Source organism: Lolium rigidum, chromosome 4, assembly GCF_022539505.1.
Source record: "Lolium rigidum isolate FL_2022 chromosome 4, APGP_CSIRO_Lrig_0.1, whole genome shotgun sequence".
NCBI lineage: Eukaryota > Viridiplantae > Streptophyta > Magnoliopsida > Poales > Poaceae > Lolium > Lolium rigidum.
Window position 1 is genome coordinate 125,174,863 of NC_061511.1, and position 16,492 is coordinate 125,191,354.

The window sequence follows — 16,492 nt, forward strand, 5'->3', positions numbered from 1 at the left end:
GAACAACTCATGAATATATCATCTGCGGCTTACAATGGATGTCCTGGTGACTCCACAATTTCTCTATTGCTTAGACTGAACAAAGCCACAGCAGTTGCCTTAGCTGATACTGGCAGTATTGACACATTCATGGACCTGAAATTTGCTCAAGCTCACAACATTCCCTTCTCTGCAACCAAACAGAGGAAAGTCAAAGTAGCTGGTGGTGGCACCCTTTCTTCTACAGCTACAGCTTACAACTATCACTTCAGTATATAAGGCCATAAATTCACCACCAACTTCAAAATACTGGAGCTACAAGGATCGGATGTTATCCTGGGGGTTAATTAACTGGTTCAAACAGCACAACCCAGTCACCTTTGATTTTCTCAAGAGGCAACTAATGATTGGAGTAGATGGCCAGGTTCTCACTCTAAAGGATCACCTCTTTCCCACAGACAAGCTCCTCATATCATCTGAGAAATGCAACAAATTAATTGCCAAAGGAGCCTCGGGGTACTGGCTCTGCAGTGTGCAAACTGAGACTGTCGAAACTGAAGAAATACAATCACCAGTGTCTGAGCCAGTCAGTACTTCACTGCATCAATTCCAGGATATTTTCCAGCCACTAATGGGTCTGCCTCCACCAAGAGATTGTGATCATCTCCCACTGTTCCCTGATGCTAAGCCACCTAACATCAGGCCCTACAGGATGTCACACAGCCAGAAGAATGTTGTTGAACAAGTGATCAAAGAAATGCTAAAGAATAAGGAAATAAGAATAAGCAAAAGCCCTTTTTCTTCTCCTGTGATATTGGTTAGGAAAAAAGGACAAATCCAAGACTGACCCTGCTCACACCGACGGGTAAGCTCAAACAATCCCCACTAACAATACTGCAGCACCGATAGGTTCCCAGGAGCAATGGAGAGTACGAGGTGGCCGTTCCACAGTGGTTGATCCATTGGGAAGGCATGACGGAGGAGGAGGTGACATGGGAAGACGCGGACTTCATGCAAGCTACCTTCCCGGTGTTCAAGCCTTGAAGTCTTGTCTTCAGGAGGGGGCAGTGTCAGGAACAGTCAACAACATCGACACCCCTTCGGCAACGGACGGTCCAGATCCTTCGCTTCGTCAATCATTGATAGGATGTCTTTACCTTTTTGAACCGCTACTTTCGCGCGCTGATGAGGACATCCCTACTACACTACTACCTCCGTCATTGCAAGATGAAGACGATGCTGATGTGAAGCTCAAGTCCAATGAAGTCAGGATTGGACCAATGACACGAGCCCGTGCGAAGCTACTCAAACAACAGGTGAACTTCTTCCTAAGTGATACTTTGATCGATGAGAACTTTATACTCCCTAAGTCCTATTACTTATGCATGATCAGGTATGAGGAGGGAGCAAGCATCGCACGAGGAGGAGAGAAGCAGCTGGACAAGAAGCTGGACGTGAAGCTGGACATGGAGCTGGCCATGAAGCTGAACAAGCAGACATCCCATGGAAGCGCGAGGGAGGAGAGGGAGGTATGCGCGAGGGGAGAAGAAGAAGTCCAGGCCGGCTCCAGGCCCGGTTAGACCGGCCGCCACGCCGGCGAGCTCGGTCCCAGGCCCGGTCCAACCGGGCGCCCGACCGGCCCAGCCCGGCGCCGAACGGATCCCCAGCTTGTCCAACCGGGCACTATCCAGTAAGCCCGGACGCTTAGCCCGGTCACCACCCGGTGCCAGACCCGGTTGGAACCGGATGGCCCGGTCCCAGGCCCGGGCGCCCGGCCGTATGACCGGCCGACTCCGAGTCTGTCTCGACCAGATCCGATCTGGGTCGGTTTTCTATGTATCTTTTCGACCCGAGGTCGTCCTGAACCCCTATATAACTGCCCAGGACGCCCCCAAATTAGGTTTAGAGCACGTTTAAGATAAACCCTAGTTCATAGTTGATTGCTTTGCAACTCTATTGAATCTCTACAACATGTTGCCTTGATTTGGTGTAAACCCCTGAAAGTCTTGTGTGATCAGCTGTTCCATTGGGAATTAGACGGTTGCAACTTACTGCTTCGTGGTCGGCGGCTACGTGCGCAAGTGTGTGGAGTTGCGAATATCTTGCAGGGTTGAGAGATGTTGCATTGGTGATAGGGATCAATCGAGAGACTTCGTTGCGTCATACAAGTTATCATCCACTTCATCATCGTGTATCTCCGCTGTGTTCATCCCGTGATCATCATCACCTCCGTCGCTTACTGAGAAGATCGGGCCTCCCTTATCACGCGTTAAGCATGTTTATGTTGTAATAAGCACAAATTGTTAATCAGTGTGGTCCTGCTCTTCGGTTATAAAAGAGTAGGAGTGGGAGGATGGGAGGCACGCTAATGAAAACCCTAAGTTATTTTCCTTGTCTTGTTTACTTTACCATGTCGTAGCTGCGTAGATCTGAGCCACCGGAGCTCCCCTTCTTCCTCCTCTCCGGTCGACGCCGTCAGGAACTTCCGGGTCCTGACACGGACGCGGCCAGGGCAGAGCCACAGCCGGTCGGAGCGGGGGCGGGCATGGCCGGCCAAAGCAGGTGCGAAGGCAGGCGCGGCGGGCCAAAGCATGGGTGTAGGTGAGCCAGCCGGGGCGGAGGTGGGCACGGGCGGAGCGAGGGCGCGGCCGAACGGTACGGGGCGAGCACGGCCGGCCGGAGTAGGAACGGAGCGAGCGGTGGGCATGCTAGAGCGGGGACGGGGCAGAGCACGAACAGCGGGCATGGCTGTGGAAAGAAGATGGAAGAAATATACTCCCTCCTTCCATAAATAGATGTCTTATATTTGTCTAAATTTAGATATATTATACACTAAATATTGTTTACATACATCCAAAATTTGATAAATCTAAGACATCTATTTATGGACAGAGGTAGTACTTTTTATTGAGAAATATACCATTTCACGGTACGAAAATAGGAAATCTGTTCTAGTGCCTCACTTTTCGCAACGAAAATTACACGCATTCGGGTGCTCTTGCAACCCATGTCTTGCCCTCCTATCCGATGTCCACAAGCGGTATCTCAGAGCCAACCATGCGAAGATCTTGCATTTCATGGGTGAAAAGGAGCCCCAAACCGGCGTACTCATGCTCCATCTCACACTCCCTTGGCATAGCATCTCATACGTGCATTTTGCCGAGTAAGCTCCAGACTCCGCACCTTTCCAAAGTATGCGGTCTGGTGTGGAGACGTCTCTCTCGACATCCTCCACCGCCTCCCACAGGACTAGGCATTGCCTCCAGAGCTCCTCCGTCATCTCCCCTGGTATGTCATCTATCCACGCATCCCCCTGCAGGGCCTCCGCTACCAGACGGGTGTTCTTCCGCCTAGTGGTAACCATGGCGAAAACCTCCGGCGCCAACTCCTCCGCAGTGTAACCTCCTATCCATCTATCCCTCCAGAAGTAGGTCAACCGTCCATCCCCTACCATAAAGCGCGCTAGACTCTGGAACACTCCCACCACAAGTGGATCATTCAACCCGGGTAGGCCTTGCCAAGGCCTCGTCGGGTCCGTGCGTCTGAGCCACATCCATCTCAACCTCAAGGCGAGGCCTTGCAAACTCAAGTCTTTCACCCCCAAGCCGCCGAACTCCTTTGGTTTGCATATGCTCCGCCAAGCCACTAGGCACTGGCCCCCATGCACCTCATCCTTACCGGCCCAAAAGAAAGCTCTCAACCACATGTTTATATCCTCCAAAAGCCAAACCGGCGCCTCCGCGACCACCATTTGGTGCACTGCTCTAGCCGCGACAACTGAATTGATCAGGACTAGTCTCCCCTCTCTCTTGATGAGTCCTCTTTGCCACACATGTACGCACTTGATAACCTGGTCCAAAAGCGGCTGCCACTCAGCCTTGGATAAAGGCCTGAGCGCCAACTGGAGCCCCAGGTACCTAATTGGGAACCTCGCCAACTCACATCCCAACATCTGTGTAGTCCTCTCCTCCTCTTCCTGTGTTCCTCGAATCAGAGTGGCCGTCGTCTTCCTGAAGTTTACTCGCAGGCCCGAGGCCTCTCCAAACATACTGAGCATAAGACTCACCAATCTCAACTCATTGTACTCCGGTTTGATGAACATAACAACATCATCGGCGTAAACCGAGATCCTCTGTAAGGGTGAGATGGAGGCTAAGTCCCCGAAGAGTCCCTCTCCAGCCGCCTTGGTGACCATGGCGGAGAGAGTCTCCATGGTCGCCACAAAAAGCATGGGTGACGTGGGGTCACCCTGTCTCAAGCCTCGGCCATGGTAAATGTGGTCGCCTGGAACACCATTCACCATAACCTTCGTGTTTGCCGTGTATAGCAGCAGAGCTATCCATTTTAAGAACCTCTCTCCAAACCCCATTCTCCTCAACACCTCAAACAAGAAGCTCCAAGAGATGGAATCAAAAGCACGAGCTAGGTCTAGCTTTAGCAGGACTCCAGTCTGCCTCCTCATGTTAATCTTCCTGGCCACTTGCCTCACAAGAACAAAGTTGTCATGCAAACTCCTGTGTTTGATGAACGCTGATTGATTCATGCTAACGATCTCTCCAAGCCTTGGCCGTAGCCTATTGGCAATGATTTTCGAGAACAGCTTGGCAAAGCTATGCACCAGGCTTATAGGCCTGAAGTCCTTGGTCTCCATAGCCTCCGGTTTCTTAGGTATCAAGGTGATTAGCGCTCGATTCAGCCGGGCGAAGCCTCTGCCATCTCCAACACATAACTTCATGAGGCCGGCAAGGATGTCAGGCTTTATGATTGGCCATGCACGCTGGTAGAAAGCACCGGGAAACCCATCCGGTCCTGGCGCCCTATCTCCTGGCATCTCACGGATTGTGTTCCAAACCTCCTCCTCCGTAAACATGGAGTCCAGCTCGCTCAAGTCCGCAACAGGGATGTCTAAAGCCTCCAGGTCTAGGGTGTGTTCCCTATTTTGAATGCTCCCAATGAGCCTGTCATACTCCTCGGTGAACACCTCGTTCTTTCTCTCCTGAGTTGTCACTATCTCCTCTCCTACTCTCACCGATGCAATGTAGTTCTTGGTTCTCCTCCCATTGCCGCATGGAACAACTTGGTGTTAGCGTCCCCTTCTCTTAACCATCTGATTCTCGATCTTTGCCTCGCGATTGTGCATTCAAGAGACGCCAACCCCAACACCACATGCTTTAGCTCCCATGCTAGAGATGCTATTATGCGATGAAACCGAACATGAAATCCTCGTCGACTGCCGTTTGTTGTGATCGATCCCTCTACACTCTCGGACACCATAAGGCGAGGCTGCCTAGAGGCCCTAGACTATTCCATTCCATTTTTCAATTAGGGTACCAATATGCTGCGCTACAGAATACAGATAGGTGTATTCGGTTCCAGAATAAAGTGAAATGAAATAGAATCATGAGCTAATTCTTGTGTTTGGTTATGAAATGGAACAGAATCAAGTGGTTTCTCGAAAGGAAATAGTCTTCTCATATGCAAATTGCACCCATTCCACTGAATATGTGAAATATGGTGGAACGGCTAATAATTAGCCGCTATGAATTGCGAAGCATTCCACAACTGAAAAATAATTAGCTATTATTAATTATGATTTTGAGATTAAAAAGGCCATTTGCCACTGTTAATTATGATTTTGGGACAAACGTTTAAAGTTTAACCTCATTCTATTTTGCTCTCCATTTTTCCCCAACCGAATAAAAAATATTGTTAATTACGATTTTGAGATTAAAAAGGCCATTAGACGCTGTTACTTACGATCTTGAGATTAAAAAACCATTTACCATTGTTAACTATGATTTTGAGACAAAAGATTATTTTAACCTCATTCCGTTCTACTCTCCAATTCTCTCAACCGAACAAAAAAGGTATCATTTCCTTTCTATTTTTTTTATGTAAACCGAACACGTGATGGAACCATTTCATTTCTCTTAAACGAAATCATTTCATTCCATTCCACGTTGTTTCAGAACCAAACACGCCATATCTTTTGAAACGGAATCATTCCATTCCATTTCACGTCGTTTTAGAACCGAACACACCACAGGGGCACACATATCCAGAGCATGCATCCATAATCCATATGTTTCTAGGTCAATCGAGGAGTACCGCTGGCCATTTGTTCAGAGGAGAAATGAAAGAAGCGATGTTGTGATTAATCCGATGGTAAAGTGAGGCTGGGTTTGTCGGCAGAGGAAGACGGCAAGCTGAGGCTCCTCGTCAGCTCAGGCTCCGTCTTCCCGCTCTCGACGCTCCCTTCGTTGCTGTCATCTTCGGCGGCCGCTGGTTGCTGCTGCTCCTCTCCTTCAGGCGAATCTACGTAAGGCAATATCAAGTGCGAGTCAAAATCATATAGTATAGAAGGTATTTTCTTAACTGAAACTTACGAATGGTAAGTACTGCGTACCAAACAGGGATTTGACGCTTGGTCTCTTTGCTTTCTCTTTCTTCTTCAGCCCAGCTGTGTGCGTACGGAGTGGATTAGACAAGACATTCTTAGTAAGCAAGAACATGATTACTACAGCAGCCTGACATATTTATATATTTTAAAAATAATAATAAATAAAAGGAGACCACTCTAAAAGAAACATGTTGTGCTTTATTACTTTTGTGTTGTTGTTGTGGCCTTACTAAACCCTAAACTATGGTGCTCACTGCTCAGTCTGACTTGAACTCTAAGCAAAGCCTGATTTTTCCTGAAACCGTTTAATCTGAACTCTGGTACGGTTTTGGATAGTGGAATTGTATCTCGGATTTTCCAAAAATGCGTGAAAAGTCATCAAATAATATGTGATAATTGGTGTCATGTGCAAAAATAACAAGAGATACAAGATTTCTCTTGTCACTGTCTTAACTCTTAAGGAAGACAGATTTTCATATTTTTGGCTCTGTTTAAAATAGCGGGTTATAGCCTATAGCCCCGGAGATTTCTGAAGCTATAAAAGGCTATAGCCAGACTATAGCGGGCTAAGACCATATAGCCGATTTGTTAAATAATACGGAAAATTCAATATTACGGCAGCATATAATTATATATATGATCAATAATTCACAGATACATAACATAGTAACATAGTTCATATATTGTTCTGTTAAAAACATAGTTCATAGATAATTAAGGACATACTTATGTCCAAATATTACAACATTATTAAGTAGCAACAGTTCATGATATAGTGATGTTCATAAATTTGGTCGCTTGGAAAATTTTGGGTCAAATTTTTTTGGGCCGGTTGAGCGGGAAGATAGTCGCTATTAGGCTAAATAGCTATAGCCGGACTATAGCCATGCTATTAGAGGATATTTCCATTTAGCCTTTAAAGGCTCTAGCCGTAGCCGCGGGCATCGCGAACGGCTATAGCCGAGCTATAGTGTGCTATTTTAAACAGAGATTTTTGGATGACTATTTGCATCTTCAATCTGCAACGTTCCCGTGCGTTCGCAGATTATCTTTTTTCTCCTGAAGCTTTGAGGTGCAAAACCACTCTAGAATTTTAAATAATAAGGTCAAGATTACGTGGGGGTGTTATGTATTTCAAGATTTCCAAAGAATCTTAGACAGTTCAGCTATGAAGTAAGCTGGAAAAATCATCAAATAATACGATCATTAGTGTTGGAGAGAAAAAAAATGACGAATAAATTTAACTTGTCATTTTTGCACATGACATTAATAGTGAAAATTTGGATGAATTGTGCTGGCTTATCATTTCATAGAACTCTATACATCCATGACTTTGTTTCACATTTTTCTGAAAGGCTCCAAGTATCAAACTATTTTTCATAGCCTTTAAACGGTTTTAGAAAGTCCAGGATTTATTATAGCCGATTTCATAGTTCATGGTTAAAGTAAAACCAATCACAACAGTTCATGATTCAAAACAGAGAGTGGTTTAGTTTAAACTCACGACCCTTGAAATATATTGGCTCCATAAGATAATTGTCCATATATTTCTCCATCAGGTTGAGCTTTTGGATTATCTAGTTGGGGCACGTGGTTCAGTAAACGACTAGTCCAGTAGGCTACATTCAAAATGTGGAAAATAACAAACCCAAACATATGCATGTTATGAAAAATGATACGAGGGGAATAATTTTACATGTCGACACAGTTCCAGGCATGCAACATATATCTGTTCATCTGATTGGCTATAATAAGAAAAAAATACAGTAATGGAAGAGACAAACATAGTTATTTAAATAAAGTGGAAAGTACACAGTACCCATTTCAAGGACTTCATCATCATTCACAAGTTCAAAGTTCTTGTATGTGTATCCCACAAAATTCAAGTCCTTTGAAGAAAGCATCTGCAAGACCAATGACATAATAGATAGGAATATACATTAAAAAGGGGGATAGATCGAAATTTGTAAAGCTAACGACGAGTTTATGCATAAAGGCAAAATTACCTTCCTCCAAGGGCCTGTCTTCGATGAAGCTTGACAGTGATCTGAAGACTGCAAATACAACTTAGAGACTTAAAACTCTTGTACTGATTTTGGAGACGAAGAACTATATTTGCTTAGAATAAATATAACTGCCAACCTCTTCAAATTTCTCAAAATTCTGAGTGTCCAAATCATCCGTTACTTGCGGCAAATATGCAGCTTCTGTTTCGTATAATTTGTTCCAGTCTACTTCATTAAACCAGGAGTGCTCCTAATATTAAACATGAAAAGTACTATGAACAAAAATGCAGTAATCGTTTTTGAAACAACTCAAACATTTTATCTGAGGCACATTTCATGGTATTTTAAAAGGACACGTAACAACCTTAATTTCCTCTGCACCTTTTGTACCGAGGCGTTGGTCTACGTTGCATAAGAGTTTACTTATCAGATCTTTTGCATCCGTCGTTAGCCTTGCTTCTTCAGGAAATTTCAGATGTGTTCTCCAGTTTACTATCTGAAGTGGCCCACATATGCACATCAGGAAAAATGGCATGGAAATCATCATGATTTAGGCAGTAGGAGGACCAAGAACAATAATGTTCATAGCTGAAAGCCTGAAATACATTGCTCCCTCTGATCCATAATACTTGTTGTAGTTTTAGTTCAAATTAGTTTAAATTTTAACTAAAGCCACGACAGGTATTATGGATCAGAGCCTCAGAGGGAGTACTACCTTTCTGCAAGTTGTCATAGGCTCATCCGAGTAGAAGGGGGGATAGCCCACTAGCATTTCATACATGATAGCTCCAAGGGACCACCTAAAAAAGTAGGGAAACATTTTATCTTTAGGTGTAAACTCAAGAGATGCAATGGCATGTGATATAGCACAAATTACGATTACCAGTCGCACTCCATTCCATAACCTTTCTTCAGAAGAACTTCTGGGGCAATGTAGTCTGGTGTACCAACAGTGGAGTAAGCCTGCGATCATTTAGCAGCTTCTCAGAAACACGGAAATAATCATCACACAAGGCAACCGAACCAGTAACCACACCAGCACTCTTATAGTCGGATTGAGATATGCTCTAATGAGTTTGGTCAGTACAGTAAGATGCTAGGTAATACTGACCAAAGTTCTTCTATTCTTTTGCCAGTGCTCCAGCTGTTCTTGTTGGGAGCGTTTTGGCGTTGTTTGCTGTTTCCCATCACCATGAGCCGACGACGTTCTATTAGGTGTGGCATCCTTCTCATTCAGGTCAGGGAAGGCTGCATAGTCTAGCGGTTTGCATAGCCCAAAATCCGACAGTCTCAAGTGGCCATGTCTATCTAGGAGCAGATTATCAGGTTTGATATCTCTGAAAGATCAGGCACCAAGTTCATAAGAACATCGCTGAAAGATCAAGTACTCCGTACCATTTATAGGTTCTGAACACATACCTGTGGATGTAGTTGTGCTTGTGGATTGCTTCTATGGCGAGAACCGTTTCGCCTACGTAGAACCTCGCCTCCTCTTCGGTTAGTGTGTCTTTTCTCATCAACAGTGTCATCATGTCTCCTCCAGGAAGGTACTCCATGATGAGATACAGAAACTCACTGTCTTGGAATGAACAATACAGCTTCACAATGCAATGATGGTCCACTTCAGCAAGGAGGTTCCTTTCAGCTCTGACATGCTCAACCTGTGTGAAATCGAATGTATGTATCGATCGGAGACTAAATGGTAAAATCGATGTAAATGATACAACTAAAATCCTATCCAAGAGATAGTCATACCTGACCTCGGCGAAGCATTTCTGACTTCTTGAGTTTCTTCATTGCATAAACATTCCCTGTGGTCTTCTCTCTGCAGACCCTGACCTAAAGGAAAGTTTGCAGCATGGAGAGAAAAAAAGATAGAGAAACATGATGAAGAGTGGTCTACATTTGAATGGATTTACCTCACCAAATGCTCCTTTTCCTATCATTGTAAGCAGGTCAAAATCATCAACACTCATTTTGTGCCTTTGCAAACGCATGTACTCTGTTTCTTTTTTCTCAAATTGCTTCAGGATGTTGTTCTGCTCCTCCTCAGACACATTGGCGTCTGCAAGTTTCTTTTCAAAACTATACCGTCTACATTATGAACGAAAAAAACACAAGTTAAAATATGCGCTCTGAAATTAAACAGTGGCAAGCAATGTAAAATGCCATCACGAGCAAAATCAATCTACGAGCATATAATGTTATATTCATGAACCTATCATTTCCCATCTGATCTTGTTAGCACTAAGTTTTCAGGAACATATCATTGCCCATCTGATCTTATTGAGGATTACTTGGATGAATGAAAATGGCACACAAAAGGTCTCACAAATCATAATGATCATTCTGGATGTGGTAAAACTCTATATCTCATTGACAAACCTATGACAATTGCCTAAGATGTGGCATGGATCCTCATTACTTACCTCTCTTTCCTGTCCTGCAGATGTTTCATCTGCTCCTTGTAGTGCTTCTCGATGTACTGCTTCGCGGCGGCGACCCTTTGCTTCGTGGCGCTGGATGGTGCGTCATCGGTCCCTTCCTTGCCATTTGGAGGCAACTCTTTCTTCTTGCCGATGGATTTTTCTTTCGTTTGGAGCTTGTTGAACCAGCTCCTCGCAGAATCCATTGTGACCAGGAGAAGAACAGCAAAGATAACAATGCCTACGAGGCACAGTTATCTATGCAGAAACTGCATCCAATACTTCTCTCATGCGAGGCAAATCTTGTTTGGGGTGACAATCCAGTGTGATCTGCAAGTGAATGAACTGCCACCAAAAGATTAGTATCACAATTTTGTTTGCATGGCTCCAAAATGATGGGGAATTTCGGCCTGGATTTCAGGCTCTGGCACGTCGAAATATAGTAATCAAATGTTTTCGGTGGTGGAAGAGAAGCCAGCCTGCAGGCTACAAACAAGGATGCTAAGAATAGATAGTGAAATGAGTGGCTGTTGAGAGGGTTTTCTAAGACAGAAGAAATGTAAAAACGATCCATTGTAAGATTAAAGGCAAAACTTGTTGAAGTTGCTGCACTATGTTCGTGAATATTTTTTATACTGTCATATTTTTCTGTTTTTTGTATGGCATTCTGCAGGCGTCGATGTATCATGAAATGTTTACAACTTTGCAGCAACTCTTTATTTTAGTCCTTTCCGCAAAGAGTAGTTTTTCGGGGGTTTTGGAATATGAGTTTTACTTCATATTCCCAGAGATATTCTCATGACTATTCATGCTGCTATTCTGAATGTTTATGTAGTTATTGTGCAAAACATATCAGAACACTGCAGAGAACAAACAAGACGCACTGGTTTCAAATGAATCTTATCAAATGATCCAATAAAACAAGTTTTTTTTTGCATAAACAGTACTCTGCAATCTTTCAGGGCACAAATACAAGTGGATGTCAGTATGATTCTGGTTTCAGTATATCAGATCTGACAACACAAATACGATAAACAAGGAAAGCCACACTTATATTCAGACTTTTTGAGCTCCCTGAATCCATGTGGTTCGATGCCCTGATGGATAACAGCACCTTCCTAAATGTTTATTTTTCGAGTACCAAGTGGATGCAGATCGTCATTTTCGCCATGTGAATTCGAAGGATAGAGTCTTCCAGTAAGTAGAAGTGTGTGTACTTTTTGAGTCACACAATGTTCATCCTTTTTGCAGAGCAAAGGTTATCAACAGCAGATAGCAAATCCCTTGTCAAAATGCCGCCCATCCAGCACCTGTGCTTTTTGTTTGTCCTAATTCAGTCGATGAGGGTAAGCTTCTCTGCACCATTGATAATGAAAGAAGTAAGAAAAGGGATTGTGTCATCCATTAAAAAATACAAATGGGCAGGTATTATTACAAGCATATAGTGTAAGAAATATAGAGACTAGTAGAAGTAGGAGATAATATTCTGACCTCTAGAGCAGAAATATCTGAAAATGGGTCTTTGTTTTTCTTGATAGGTTCTTTCGGGGCCCTGGTCCCAGCATTCTGTCCAGAACTCAATCTTGCAGATGCAGAGTCATTAGGTGGAGGTGGAAGTGGAGATCGAAGCTTCCCAGTTGCACCCGGTGGTGGTGCAAGGAGCATGCTTGCCTTTGGTTTTTCAGTGACTCCACCAGATAAACCAGCAGAGGAAAGCATGCCACTTCCAGTTGATGGCTTGTTCTTTACGTTTATCCTAATGGTTTCACCTTCCTACAACAGCAGGGACATCATCAAAAGCTCATGCACAAGAACAGACATACAACCACACGGGGCATGCATGAGGCAAAACTGAACTCCCAATTCAATGTCGAGTTGACGCCTTAACCCCTTATATATAAAGAGAATCTATTAGAAAGCACACATGCATTTAACAAGGATGCTGAAAAGAAGTGCACCTCAGCTTAAAATATTCGCATCTACAAGAATAATAGACCCAAAAAAATGTTTTGTCATATAACAGATATCAAGTCATGATAATAACCAAGAAAAAAGAGAACTCTAGTAAACCTTTAGACATGTAGGACTTCTATGTGAGCACAGTTTACAAAAACTCATTGAAAAAGATGAGAAAGGACATGGGATGAACAATTCATGTGTAGAGGTGTAGAGTCTTAAATCCAGTAGAACCCAGATGGCTAAACACCATTGTCTGGCACCATTTTTTGGGTGCAGTGCTGCAACGACTAGGAGCCATCAACAGAATGATTCTCACCTATACGTGCAATAAAAAATCACTTAGCTAAAATTTAGTGTTTTGCTTTGTCGTGTTCTCACCGCGATGTCAGGCCTGTTGATCCCATCAGAACTCCGAAGTTAAGCGTGCTTGGGCGAGAGTAGTACTAGGATGGGTGGCCTCCTGGAAAGTCCTCGTGTTGCATCCCTCCTTTTTTGGGATCTGGGCGTCGACCAGATGGCTAGCGGCGTGCAACAGCGTTGCACGCGCTACCCGCGACCCGCGTTCGAGCCCCAGCTCCGCAGGTGGTTGTGCCCGTAGCTTCTTCTTAATAAAATGCCGCAGGGTCCCTCCCTGTTGGTCTCGTTTTAGATCTGGTCGTCGACCAGATGGCTAGCGGAGTGCGGTTAAGCTGCACGCGCTGCCCGCGTTCGAGCCCCAGCTCCGCAGGTGGTTGTGCCCGTAGCTTCTTCTTAATAAAATGCCGCAGGAATGCAGGATCCCTCCCTGTTGGTCTCGTTTTTAGGGATCTGGGCATCGACCAGATGGCTAGCGGCGTGAGGTTAAGCTGCACGCGCTACCTGCGACACGCGTTCGAACCCCAGCTCTGCAGGTGGTTGTGCCCATAGCTTCTTCTTAATAAAATGCCACAGGGTCCCTCCCTGTTGGTCTCGTTTTTAAAAAAAAATTAGAAACCAAATTCATTGTGACGCATTATGAATCTATAGCTGTGTTCATTATATGTGCTCTTAAGGTGTGTTTGGTTTTGGAACCAAGTAGAACGTAATGGAATGGTTCCATCGATGTGTTTTGTTGAAGAAAATGACATGGAATGGAATGGTTCCATCTCATGTTCGGTCTGGAGGAATGGAATAGCATACATGCTGTTCAAATCTGCCATTAGACAGTACATGTTAGCAATTAGCTTCCAAATCGGTAATTAATGACCCAACACAGCAATTAAAATACTGGGAGCGTTGCCCTGTTGCCCAACATCTGCTGTACCCAACAGCTTAGCTAGTCGCCAAGCACCTCGTCGCTCAGTATCTGACCCAGGTCCAGCAATCGCTGTCGCTCAGCAGCTCGCCCCCGCTCTCCATTAGCAGCTCGCTGGGGGCCTTCAGTAGCAGCTCGCCCCGCGACTGCTGCCGCCTTGTCAAGCGCCACCGTTCGAAGGTCTCCTCTGCCCCCAAATCTCCAGTGGCCGCCATGTGTGTGAGCAGGAGAGGGAGAGAGAGAGAGAGAGAGAGAGAGAGAGAGAGAGAGAGACGAGGGGAGAACTAAGTACTAACCCACCGCCGCATGTGAGCAGGAGAGACTGTTAGCAATAGCAATATGCCCGTTCCACCACATTCCACCGATTCGGTGGAACCACTTGATTTTGCATACTGGAGGAATATTCTCTCTAGAGGAACCACTTCCTTCCGTTCCTCTACTTAACCAAACAAAGGAATGTGTTCTAGGTGTGGAACCATTCCATTAAGTTCTACTTGGTTCCAAAACCAAACACACCCTTAATATATCCCTTTGCAGGACCTAAGTTGGGATGCAATTGGGTTGCCTCAGGTTGAGCCACCAACACATTACTGTTCTTTTGCTTGACCACTAATGTAAGGATATACACACAAAGTGAGCCAAAAATTCAGTGGGAAATGAAGCAACAATAAAGTGATGGCAGTGGTTTGGTCAACACATTACCTAAGATACTCTTACTGGCTAAGCAAAGTACAATTTCTTTATCACCGAAAGGCATAGTAAACAATTAGTAGCATAACTGTGATTCTTCTTTCGGTCATGATGTAAGGAAGAGATCAGTATTTTGTAGCAGAATACTAGATAATTTACAAACTTAACATTTCTAACTCATTTGCTGAATTGTGATTATACTATTTCAGATAAGGAACAATTAACTTCGCAGCAAAAATATAACTTCGGATCAACCAGATTACCCAATTATAACTGAGCAATAGAAAAGAGATAAACTAGGCACTTCTGTTACCTTGAGCCGGCGATTGACCGCTGGATGGATATCAATCTGGCCATCGTCTGCCTCCTCGCCACCGGTCTCCTTATCTTGCTCCCTCTTGACATACTTCTCGTGATCCGACAGTGCGACATTGAAGTCGAACGCCTCATTGCGCTCGCCGAATCCCAAGCCGACGAATGCGTGCTTGCCCCTGCCGTCCTCGATGCGGAGAACGAAGTAACGCGACGAGTCGAGCACGGTCTCGACGGCGCTTTCCCTCTGGCCCGGCAGCACGAAGCAGGCGGCGAAGAGATCCCCGGAGCCCGGGTCCTCTAGCCGGATCTCACATCGGTCGCCGCACGACACCACCCGGAGGCGGCCCGTCCAGATCTTGTCCGTCTGCAGCCACTCGCCGCACTTGTAGCCGCCGCTGGTGGTGCGCGGCGGGATCTTGAACACCGACACCTCCCGCACCACCAGCAGCGTGTGCTCGAAGGCCTCCTCCTCCTCGGGCAACGACGACATGATCGCTCCTCCCCTTCGCCGCTCTATTCCAGTGCTACAATCCAGCATGCAATGGCAACGAGATCAGACTAGAACAGGGTGTAAATAAACCACCAAAGATCCGGATCATCTCACCTCGGCTGCTGGGCAGAGAGTGCCGGATTCCTGGCTCGATCTGGCCCAGAATGAGATATTTCGTGGAATTTCTTAGGATTTCTTCAGCTCGAGGTTTGGATTGGGGTTCTTGATGTGAAGAAAGGTGGACAAGGAGAAGACGTGGGATCAAAGGGAGGAAGGTGCGACTGTGCGAGGAGGAGAAGCACCAGAAATCAGAATGTTACACTTACAATTTGCACCTCGTCTTCTGGTGTATCTTTTGTTCCAGGTTAGCTAGTAGTTTTTTTTTCTGACTTTCTGTTTGTTTTTCTATGATTGGTAAAATCTTTCAAACACGTGTGGCCCAAAAACCAGTGGCAGAGCTGGGTTTTTCCTCAACCTCGATGATTTTATACTCCCTCCGAGCCACCAAAGTTATCTGAGATTTATCCAAAGTCAAATATATCTATACACTAAATGCATATAGATACATCGAAATTTTGGCAAATCTTAGACAAGTTTGATGGGACGGAGGGAGTATTTCGGTTTTGTTTGATGTGCTATTTTCTCGGGATTTGATATTTCTTCCTCTTTTTTTATCAAATCGAAGTGATGGACAAGGAGTCTGGTACGAAGACATCGCTCAAAAGGTGGGAGGTACATTGTACATCACACCGCTGTGGTGAGACTCTTCTTTCCGGTGTACTCTTGAGTAGGGGTGTAAACGGATCGGTACGGATTGTGTTTTTGCTCATATCATATCCTTTACCATATATTTTTTTCCCGCATTCAAATTGGAGCGGATATTGATCGGTTTCAGATTCAAATGCCGATATAACGGACTACAGATTTGAATCGGAAATGGTGTGAACTTGGACC

The 16,492-nt window shown here is 44.9% G+C and overlaps 2 protein-coding genes across 2 annotated transcripts; both read right to left on the bottom strand.

Moving 5' to 3' along the window:
- Nucleotides 1–6,133: 6,133 nt before the first annotated feature.
- On the bottom strand, nucleotides 6,134–11,017 carry LOC124647478 (serine/threonine-protein kinase tricornered-like). Its single transcript, XM_047187417.1, has 13 exons — nucleotides 10,815–11,017; nucleotides 10,305–10,479; nucleotides 10,141–10,224; nucleotides 9,805–10,046; nucleotides 9,497–9,722; nucleotides 9,269–9,348; nucleotides 9,101–9,185; nucleotides 8,750–8,881; nucleotides 8,522–8,635; nucleotides 8,386–8,433; nucleotides 8,199–8,283; nucleotides 6,386–6,439; nucleotides 6,134–6,294 (listed from the first exon to the last, which is right to left on the bottom strand). Exons 1-13 carry the CDS (start codon nucleotides 11,015–11,017, stop codon nucleotides 6,134–6,136), a joined length of 1,689 nt encoding a protein of 562 aa, XP_047043373.1.
- Nucleotides 11,018–11,698: 681 nt separating this feature from the next.
- LOC124705543 (uncharacterized protein At1g03900) lies at nucleotides 11,699–15,879 on the bottom strand. The gene is made up of 4 exons (XM_047237244.1): nucleotides 15,653–15,879; nucleotides 15,047–15,572; nucleotides 12,303–12,584; nucleotides 11,699–12,167 (listed from the first exon to the last, which is right to left on the bottom strand). The coding sequence occupies exons 2-4, from the start codon at nucleotides 15,536–15,538 to the stop codon at nucleotides 12,099–12,101; spliced, it is 843 nt and encodes a 280-aa protein (XP_047093200.1). The 5' UTR covers nucleotides 15,539–15,572; nucleotides 15,653–15,879; the 3' UTR covers nucleotides 11,699–12,098.
- Between the last annotated feature and the right edge of the window lie 613 nt (nucleotides 15,880–16,492).